Source organism: Epinephelus lanceolatus, chromosome 8 (assembly GCF_041903045.1).
Source record: "Epinephelus lanceolatus isolate andai-2023 chromosome 8, ASM4190304v1, whole genome shotgun sequence".
NCBI classification, from domain to species: domain Eukaryota; kingdom Metazoa; phylum Chordata; class Actinopteri; order Perciformes; family Serranidae; genus Epinephelus; species Epinephelus lanceolatus.
The window spans coordinates 46,426,344-46,436,843 of record NC_135741.1 but is presented as its reverse complement, the minus strand read 5'-3'; the positions used below and the strand labels follow the sequence as shown (position 1 = coordinate 46,436,843).

At 40.2% G+C, this 10,500-nt stretch overlaps 1 protein-coding gene across 6 annotated transcripts in view; it reads right to left on the bottom strand.

Moving 5' to 3' along the window:
• The window catches only part of ephb2a (eph receptor B2a), a 154,423-nt gene that overhangs the window by 14,792 nt on the left and 129,131 nt on the right, over nucleotides 1–10,500 (bottom strand). For 4 of the 6 annotated variants that reach the window (XM_033629968.2, XM_078170377.1, XM_078170378.1 and 1 more), the window contains exons 12-13: nucleotides 7,061–7,276; nucleotides 4,028–4,177 (exon numbers count right to left, since the gene is read on the bottom strand). In XM_033629968.2, the coding sequence (XP_033485859.1) occupies nucleotides 4,028–4,177; nucleotides 7,061–7,276 (366 nt within the window). Of the gene's footprint in view, nucleotides 1–17; nucleotides 298–398; nucleotides 610–876; nucleotides 923–1,001; nucleotides 4,178–7,060; nucleotides 7,277–10,500 lie in introns of all 6 variants that reach the window. The other 2 variants (XR_013491975.1, XR_013491974.1) reach the window with 2 other exon arrangements.

Below are 10,500 nucleotides of genomic sequence, written 5' to 3'. Positions count from 1 at the left end.
TGCTATCATATGCTTACATGCTCCTCTTCCTCACTCTCCACTCCTTCCTTGTCGCCCTGGCTCCTCTCACCATCTCCTCCACAATCATGCACTGTTAACTACAGACAACATTTGGCATTTAGATAAAACACTGTAATGACTGAGGAGAGACAGTGTTTGTGCATGAATGACATTTCACCTGTTCAGTGTCAGTCAGCTTTCCAGCCGCTAAGGTGAAGGGAGTTTTATGTTGTGGGACCAGCTTGTTAGCTTGAGCAGTAACGTTAGGCCGTAAACTCTGCGACTGCGAGCTTTCATCTACAAAAACACATTTGACGCAGTTGCTTATTAAATTTAGAAACTAAACAAACATTTAGATTAGAAGATTTAAATCTTCAATAAAAGTTAACTGAACTTACCTGACTGCGAGGGCTCTGACGAGGAGGTGCTGGCTGTTGGCTGAGCCGGGCTGACGGAGGAGGACGAGGCTTGTGAGGAGGAGGGAGGCTGGCGCAACATTTCAAACACGGTACATTCTTTGATTTGTATACCGTGCTGCTGGCGAAGATGTTTTGCCATATTCGTGGTGCATCCTCCATTGCACGAAATACGTTTGTTACAAGTGTTGCACTGTTTTAACAGAAACAAATGTGTGCGGCGAGGGACAATTTTTAGGAATCGAAAAGCAGAACCGAAATTAAAATTTCTTAATGATTCAGGTGGAACCGAAAATTCGGAACCCAACCCTAATGATAAACGTTATGAAAAGTTTTGAAAATTCACTGTTAATAATGTTTGTGAATCGTGTGGGTAACACATATGCAGTTTATGAACAGTGAATACATGAACACAAACATGCACAGAGATAATAAAGCACTGTAATAAAAGGTGACAAACCTTTCTCGAATACCCAGCTATTGCTCCAAATATGACAATGTTGTACCTTGAAAACAAAAGATAAAATGACAATAAGCACATAAGTCACCCCCCCCAATAAATAAATACATAAATAAATGCCTTACCGCATAAGCTTATGGTTTGTGTCTGTCCACATGGACTAAGGACAAAGGCCCCTGCACAAAGTATGTCCTCCTTACTATGCACCCCAGCCGAGTCATCGTTTCCAAAACTCCTGGAGCATCGACTCTGTGCATGGACTCCTTGATGCGATCCCATTGAACTCTATGACCATCTGCCTGCAGACAGCCTTTAACCATTCTGTATCCTGTATTTGGGATCCTGCTTTTTATGGACTGCACAGCATCATCCAATTCACCATCAGATAAGCTGCTGTATGTAGATCTTGTGGACAACCCAAGTTCATGCATACGCCAGAAGATTGTGCTCTGGCTGGCACAGCTGGGAAACAGCTGCGTGGATCTTACTTTGCAGGGATAAAAGACACTCCACAATTTCAGATGGGATGTTTAAAGTAGTGGAGGCAGCCGTCGGAATAAATGCTTCTTGATTTACAACGTACTGGAAATAGTTCAAATTCAAGTGCTGTTGACTCAACACATAGGTAATCCCTGATTTCAGATGTTCCAATAATTGAGTAGCCATTGGTCCCTGTAGAAAACAAAATACAAGTTTGATGCATTAAATGCCACTGTTAACTTAATTGTTTAAAAACATACAGTATTCTATCAATTCCATATAATGTAACATTAGGCTGGACAGACATTCAAAATACTTATTTGCAAAACTTAAGTATTTTTAGCAAAAGAATATGCCAATAATTTGCTTGCAAGATAAAACAATAACTTTTAATTATTATATGGCTCTATTGAACGCTGTCAATCACTGCATTCTACGGTCTGTTGTTAAGTATAACACACCATTGCTAGGGATGCCGCTCTGATAAGAGAAGCATTTTGTGACACAAATGCGCCCCGTAACCCGTAATCTCTTGTTTATGACAGATAAGACAACACAAATATACACATTGTAACATCGTATATGATAAATAACGTTATCCACTGCTGCAAGGATTGCTTTCTTGCTGGCTTCGTTGAAAACAAATGCACATGGCCAGGAGGAGTTTTAGCAAAACAGAGGAAAAGAGACTGGACAGATTTATACGCTAAATGACGTAATTTATAAATCTATAAAAGTCGTATTTTGATCAATATTATGTCTCAAATTAATTATTTCATATTTTGCAGGTCAGTGCTAATTAATTAGCACAAGCCAACTTCTAATGCCAGCAATGCTAGCACTAACTTTGCGTCACCGGCATGTTGTTAGCTTGCAAGTTAAAGCAGTAAGTCTGTCAGTCCAAGAACTGTATATTATTTAAAATAGTACAATTTTATGAAATGAAAATACTTGATATACACGTTAATGACTTTACCTGTGATGTTTCACCTGAGCTGGCAGCTCCACCCAGTCCGCTGTCGTCAGCCATCTTTGCCTTTGGGGCATGCACGTTTAGAGGAATCTCGGTTCGATTACTTTCCCTTGTGACCTGCCTGTGACCTCAGTGACGTAATTTCAACACTTTCCTACTCGTACCCACAAACTTGAATTCATGTTCACAGTGAGGACTTCGTTGTTGTAGAAATCAGAGTTGTATTCACAAGACTTTGCACTCACAGCTTTTAGATTCATACTCACTTTGCACTCACAGCTTTTAGATTCATACTCACATAAAAACAATCCTAACCCGAACAATTTCACAGACTCACGTATATGACAGCAGAATTTTGTGTACAACAATTTTATTGACATACAAATGTTTAACATTACGAAATACGAATGGTTAAAATTATGCACAGATCTTTTTGATAGTTGTCTTAAACCATACAGCTGTGGCTCAGAGACAGAGTAGGTCGTCCACTAATCGGAAAATCAGCGCTTCGATTTCCCAGCTCCTCCAGCCCGCATGTCGAAGTATCCTTGGGCAAGATACTAAACCATCTGTTCCACTGGTGTGTGAGTGCATGTGAATGGTTACTGAGGAGCAAGTAGCACCATGTATGGCAGCCTCGGCCACCAGTGTATGAATGTGTGTGTGAATGGATGAATGTGACATTGCATAAAATGCTTTTAGTAGGTACTGCAGCTGTCCTTTGCATGCAGTATGCACACAATCAGGACATACCACTTTCTCATAACATTATGCCCTGAATTTTGACCCTCTTGCTTTTATATCAGTTACCTTGGAAATAAAACGAATGCCACCAACCGAGTTCACCAGAGATCAACTCGAAGTGCTCTGCTGTTGTTACCTTACAATGTATGTATTTTAACTAACCGCACAGACTGTAGATTCCAACAGATAATATTTGCTACATTGAAATTCAGTCTACAGTTCTTTTTCATTGTTATTTTAATAGTTATGTCCTACTGTTGTTTGTAACATTTCTGATTATTTTGTTCACTTAAACTATCATTCAACTGTTCATCAGTAACTTGAATGCGCTGTCATCCCTCATTGCAACTTCTGACAGCTGTCATTTGTTTGCGGCTCAGCTGATGTGACGTATCGTCCACTGTGCAGAGGATTGTAGGTCTGAATAGCCAGAAAAGCATGCTGGCTTGCAAACTGCAAAATCAGACAGGATGTAGTCGAACCTCCTGGTATTTTTGGCATACTGCATTTGACATACTATGTATTGGGACATACTAAATCTCTTTGTGGCATACTACATAGTATAGTGGTATGGATATTAGAACACACAATACGTCAGTGGCTGACAACCCTAAAAGACAGCATCAGCTTGTGGTACATGGTACAGTTTGTCAGATGGAGCTATAGCTGCAGAGGTGGAGTTGTTTCCTGCTCCCCTTCTTTCAAAACATAGAACACAATTAACCAATGGTGGCTCACCATTAACTACAGTTACAATTTACTTTTTCTTTGATTTCAAAAAAAGTGTTTAATCTGTGCAACTTTCTCCTGTCATCCTTTTCCCTCAAACATGATATAATCACATACAAAAATGTAGGTTCCATTATTAAATGCACTGGCCTATGACCCTTCTCTGACAGTTCTGTGATTCGTTCTTAAATATAAATGCCATCTGTTCTACGGGGCTTTACTCACATCTTGATTGCTCATGTCCCAGTAGGGCCTCTCTCCATATGACATCACCTCCCACATGACTATGCCATAGCTCCAGCAATCACTGGAGGAGGTGAACTTCCTGTACTGAATGGCCTCTGGAGCTGTCCACCGAATGGGAATCTTCCCTCCCTGGAAAAAACAAGTGTGAAGGTCAACAGTGACTCAGTGGACAGAAATACAGAGACAAGTATCATTCCATTACTGATGCTTTTTTTTTTTTTTTTTTACAAACTTATTGACCTATTGGCCCACCTATTTTTTTCAGTTGTTCCATTTGCTGTTTTGCTCCTAAATTTACAGTAATTTAATCTAATTTAAATCAAAATGTAATTTGCCATGTAATCTTGTTTATTAAATTTATTATGATAATTCTTCTTCTTATTATTAATATTAATGTAGAAACATAAATTTAAAGGTCTGGAGCTGGGACAGAAAGCTTGCGACCTCGTTCCCATCTTCTCGAACAAACTTTCTTTGTTTCTATTAGATATCAAAAACTCAAATACTCAGAAGTCAAAAAATCACTGGAGACACGTAGAATCAGATGCAACTGAGTTTAATGTGCTTGCAGGCATCAGAACACATCAACTCAATGAGTCAAGCTCCGGAGCAGGAGTGGAATTTCTTTGTGCACTCGCTTTTATTGTGAAGATTTCACATAACGGTATCACATTTCTGCCGAGTCTCCACTTTTTTTCCTTTCATCCTACCATCATAACGGTGTCACTTTTCTCCGTTCTTCCTAAAGCCAGCCTATCTACTTGCACTTGTAATGCTTTCCTGGGCAGTCTAAGACCGCCTCCTCTTACCAGAGTCATATCAGGACAAGCTGGAATTCCCCTAACTTTCCACCAGTGTTTCTGAGCCCATCCTCATGCTATTTTTAGAAATGATGCACAGTGAATCCTAGGTACTTCTCCACCACAATGCTTAAGTACTCAATGAGTGTATGTGTGTGTCATAGGAATACATAAAATAATAAACCAGTGTGTGATTCGTCAGTGCACAGAGTACATTGCTTCAACACGTATTTTTAAAGGTCAACTTAAAGGTACAGTATAAACACTACAGTAAACATTACACTACATTAATAATAATATTTAATACTATTTATTGCCATCATATCATCTCATGCATCTTACTCATTACATAGCTGATGACATTTCTTTCTGTTTTTTCTTAAGCATAAATTATATGAATATGTGTGTCAACCAGTGATACATCACAGTAACAAACAAATGATATTCAATGATAAATAAAGATAGATCACAACAATAGTTACAGTATAGGTTTAAAGTATGTATGTTAAAGTATGTATGTTATGATAATTTTGGAATCACAGAAAAATATTGTTGATCCCATTTCATATTTAAGGTTCTGCCTGCTATATTTCATAGTTCATAAGCTGTTTTTCTTCTTTCAGAATTTCATCCTCCCTGTACAGCAACAAAAGGCTATAAGGGGAAAAAAGAAAGACAGAAAAAAATAAATTAATGAAATGAAATATACAAAATAAAAATTACAGGGGCGTCGGTGGCTTAGTGGTAGAGCAGGCGCCCCATGTACAAGGCTGTTGCTGCAGCGGCCCGGGTTCGACTCCAGCCTGTGGCCCTTTGCTGCATGTCACTCCCTCTCTCTCTCTCTCTCTCTCTCACGCTCCTCAGCAGAAATACCAAGTTAGCAGGAGTTTGCTGAACAATGGCAGAGAAAATGCAGCCAAAAGTACCACTTCCAGTGTTATTTGTAACGGCTCGCCCGCTAAACAGGCTGAGAAAGGAAAGTCAGAGGCAGAAAAGGCTGTGACGAAAAAGGCTTTGGATAAAGTGAGAGGACAAACCAGACATCAACATCCGTGCAGCTTTTGAATGGTGGAGACAACTGAGGGAGCTGAAGGGCCTGAAAAGTGATGCAGAGGTTGCTGTCTTTCTGTTGGACAGGTAATTATTTGTTTGCTTCGGGGGGATTTGTTATTTTACTCGGCTCTCCTCTGCCCTGCTGACTGCAGGATGTGCGTTCAAGCTTGTGTGGGGCCGTGGTTTTGGACGGAGCGCTGACGGGAGGGGGAGGAGGGGGCGGAGCTTAGAGGAGGTGCCACTTTCAAATCTTGCTAGCTCTCCAACATTACCAACTATAGCTTTAAGTCATCTTTTTTCAAACAGCTTCAGATTCCCTCTCACTTCATAAGTTAAGTGCTCCATCTGATTTACTGAGCTGTGTCTCTCCACTTGTCTTATCAGGGGACATCGTTTTTGAAGCCAGTTTCTTGCTATCCGTCTCAATACGCAGTATTTTTGAGAAGTATTTATCATTTTCATTCCAAATTTTGTCTGCAATTTTGCCAATTTAATCTATTATCCATCCATCTTCTAACCGCTTCATCCTCTTGAGGGTCGCGGGGGGGCTGGAGCCTATCCCAGCTGACATTGGGCGAGAGGTAGGGTACACCCTGGACAGGTCGCCAGACTATCGCAGGGCTGACACATAGAGACAGACAACCATTCACACTCACATTCACACCTACGGACAATTTAGAGTTATCAATTAACCTAGTCCCCAATCTGCATGTCTTTGGACTGTGGGAGGAAGCCGGAGTGCCCGGAGAGAACCCACGCTGACACGGGGAGAACATGCAAACTCTGCAAAGAAGGGCTCCAACCGGGAACCCTCTTGCTGTGAGGCGACAGTGCTAACCACCACACCACTGTGCCGCCCCTAATCTATTATCATTATTATTTATTATTTATTTTAAAAAAAGAATCTAATCTAATCCACTGTCTACACTGTTTTGTGGAGAATAAATACTTCAAATTTCCTGACACAGTCAACCAAATTTATTCAGAAACACAATGTCATTTATAAAACATGACATTGCGTTTCTCTTAGCTGAGGAGTTCTTTCAGTAAAAGGGTCTTTACGCAGCTTTGTTAATAGCTTGTAAGAGGAAGCTCTTGCCAGAAACTATTAGGAGGTCTCCTCTAACAGTTACACAGTCATATAAGACAAAATACTCACCAGAGCGCTGGTGTAGGTGGGGTCTGAAGTATCGTCCTCAAGGAAGCGTGACAGGCCAAAGTCAGACACTTTGCACACCAGGTTGCTGTTGACCAAGATGTTCCTGGCTGCCAAGTCTCGATGAACGTAGTTCATGTCACACAGGTACTTCATTCCTGCTGCTATGCCACGCAACATTCCTACTAGCTGGATCACTGTGAACTGCCCATCATTTTGCTTTAAGAGAAAAAAAACATCACATTATTGTTTGTTTTTTGTGATGAATATGGGAAATAACCAAACACTATGTCTGCTGGGAAATAGGAAGGTATATTTTAATCTGTACAAACACCTATACAAATCTATTGAAACTGACCAGTTCAATTTCACACTGTCTTTTTTCAGATTTGTTTACTGAGAACTCTTTTTCCTTCAACAATAAAAAATCTGAAATTGCCATGAAAACTGCTCTAATTGTTTATGGAAGATGACCTTCCCTTGACAGGTAATGAATATTGAATATGACATGTATGACTAGTGACTGGCAGATGGAAATGGTGGAGCAAGATGATGGGGGCCCAGCCGCCCCCCAAAGCCCTCTTTGATGATACAGAGACAACTGACCATTGCATAGTGGACATACAGTTGGTAGGCTTGGGATGGCTGGTCTGTGATCTGTGACTCATTAGCTGGCAGCTGATGTGGCAACTTAAGGTTAAGGTTAAGGAAGGAATGACTGCTGAAATCATTTGGTGAGACTGTGGACATGGTAAAAGCTTGCTGATGTGAGTGAGTAGCCAGAATTGGTGGCCATGTGAGCACACTCTGTCCTGAACAGAGGATCAGATGGGGAGGCCACTATGCTAAGATGTGTAAGTGATAGGCCAAAAGCCTGTATGGATTTAGGTGTGAGTTCAATTTGACCCAAAAACATGAAAGATGATTACAGATCTGATTGGCTTGCTCATTTTAGCAAGAACTCAAGAGGCTTCTGAGCTGAGGTGAAAATGCAACATGTTGGATTCAGTTTGACGGCTGTAGAGGTAAACTTGAAGAGTCACTGGGAACCAAAGAAAGCCAGCGGAAACAGTGTTACCAGTATACAAGTGAGGGTAAGCTGTTATTGCAGCAGAAAGGGAGCTAGATGTACAAGAGAAGGATTCAGCAATCAAGTTGTTCAGGTGTGGTTAATGGTTGTATGATCCAATGCCACGACAACCAGATTGCCATTCTGGTGTATGTGTCATGGTCAAAATCATTAGCAAGGATAACGGATAGCAATAGCAGTCACACTGAAAAAAACAAAACAAAAACAAAACAGAAACAAAAGTATCCATGTAAATTCAAATCTGAGCCATCCTAACTAAATAAGGTAAGGGATATTATTAAAAACCTAAAACATCTCTGCTGGCCATGATGAATTTAGTAGCTTGTTAGTTAAAGAGGTATTACATATTGGAACCTATCACTCATACATTTGACTGATCTATGAAATATGGTATTGTTCACCTGGATCTTAAAAAAACAAAAATGATACCTTTATTTAAAAGTGGAGATCCAAGTTGACTTATAGTGGGGCGGCTTAGCTCAATATATCACAACAATCGTTCATTTTGTGATGAAAGCACAAAATTTGGTACATGTGTTGGTGGATATATTTCAAACAAATCTGGATATTGGGGCATCGCAAAAATGCACCCTAGTTGCCGTAGCAACCATTTATTCAATAAAATTAATCAAAAATATTTAAATGATTCATTACAATATTTTAAAAACGTAAATATGTATTAACTTAAGAAAAATACAGTTAGACACACTCACAGTTCACATTAAATTAAGAACAAGCGCAAATTCGCAATAGCTGCAACCTCATACATGCATGCATCCACACAACATGCATACACACAACCTCAAGAAAAGCAAAATTTTCATTTTGAAATGCTTAGTATAGCGCCACCTATGAATGAATCCTGGTCATTTTTTCTGGCATAGTTACTCATGGTCTCTACTTGCAGTATGCAAATTTCAAACATTTTTGGTCAAGTACTTTTTGAATTATTCAAGAAAAGCTTTGTGGACCGACCAACCGACCGACCGACCAACCAACCAACCAACCAAAAATGGCTGCCAGTGGTTACTGCCATGGAATGGTTTGGCTATCCTATAGGTGCTGTTTCATGTTTTTAGTGCCACAAATATAATTTAGAGGCATATTAAAGTGGAAAAAGCTTTATAAAAATGTAATAGAACAGAACAAGAGCTTTAAAAAACGTTTTATTAGCTTCTCATTCACAGTTTACGGCCTCCTCTTTGGCTTGTCTTCCTGTGTTGCTCCTTAAAAAGCAAAAAATGAAAATATTTTAATCATTTGCCAGATTAGTGGGGCAGCATAGCTCAATATTTTTCTAGAATTGTTCAATTTTGTGATAAAAGCACCAAATTTGGCAGATGTGTTGACAAATATATTTAGAACAAATCTGGATATTGGGGCATCAGAAACTCGCCCCCTGGTGGCCAGAGCAGGCAATTGAATCCTACCTGCCCATGGACCCGTCCCCTTAATTGGATCCACTCCAAAATGTAATGGCTTCTAAATTGGACCATGCTACATGCCTCCACCAAGTTTTGTGAAAATCGCTTGCACAGTTTTCACGTAGTTCTCATCCAAAAAATGAATGGACGTGAATGGGCGGGCACGTGTGTGCGGCCTGTGGACACGCCCCCTGAGTTGGATCTTACATGAGTGAAATAGAGCAAAATGTATCTATAAATGGATGTGCTTCTGTAGTATCTGACGTGCCACATGTTATGTGATGACCGGGGTCTTATATGATCAGTTAGGGACCCAGGTCAAGATTTTATTATGGCTTGGGTTAAGGATAGATAAGTAAGATGAAAGGTTGGATTCCATCTAGATTGTCTCTCTGTCACTTGTCACATTTTGTCTCAAAGTTCATCAAAACAACCAACCTATATATGCAGGGTAAATTGAGCAATCTAGATGCTTCATAGATGCTGTACTTCTTGTAATAAACCTTTCTTTATGCAAGCAAGATGGTGTCATCGGAGACTTCTTCATCACCTTCACATCATCGCTATTTAATAAACAACAATTTTGGCGTTACGAACAGGATGAGGATGAGAAGAAGACTTTTGGCGTCACGAACTCCGGACGTGTTGTGGCCTGCGGCGTCAACGACAGCTTCAGTGCATCTGCTCCTGCGCCAGGTCGACAGATACGGTGAGCATTTCACGTGATTGGGTGCTGGTTCGCTCTTTCAGGGCTGTTGTGTATTTGCTGTTTGGTCACACTGTAACGAATCATTTGTGTGTGTGTGGCATGATGTGTTGATGTCTGGAGTGATTCTCCGTTCTAAATTTAGTTTTGTTGCGTTGTGTTGGCCTACAACGCAAAGGGGGGAGTGTAATAGAGAAAATAGAAAATAATAAGAAAAAGAATA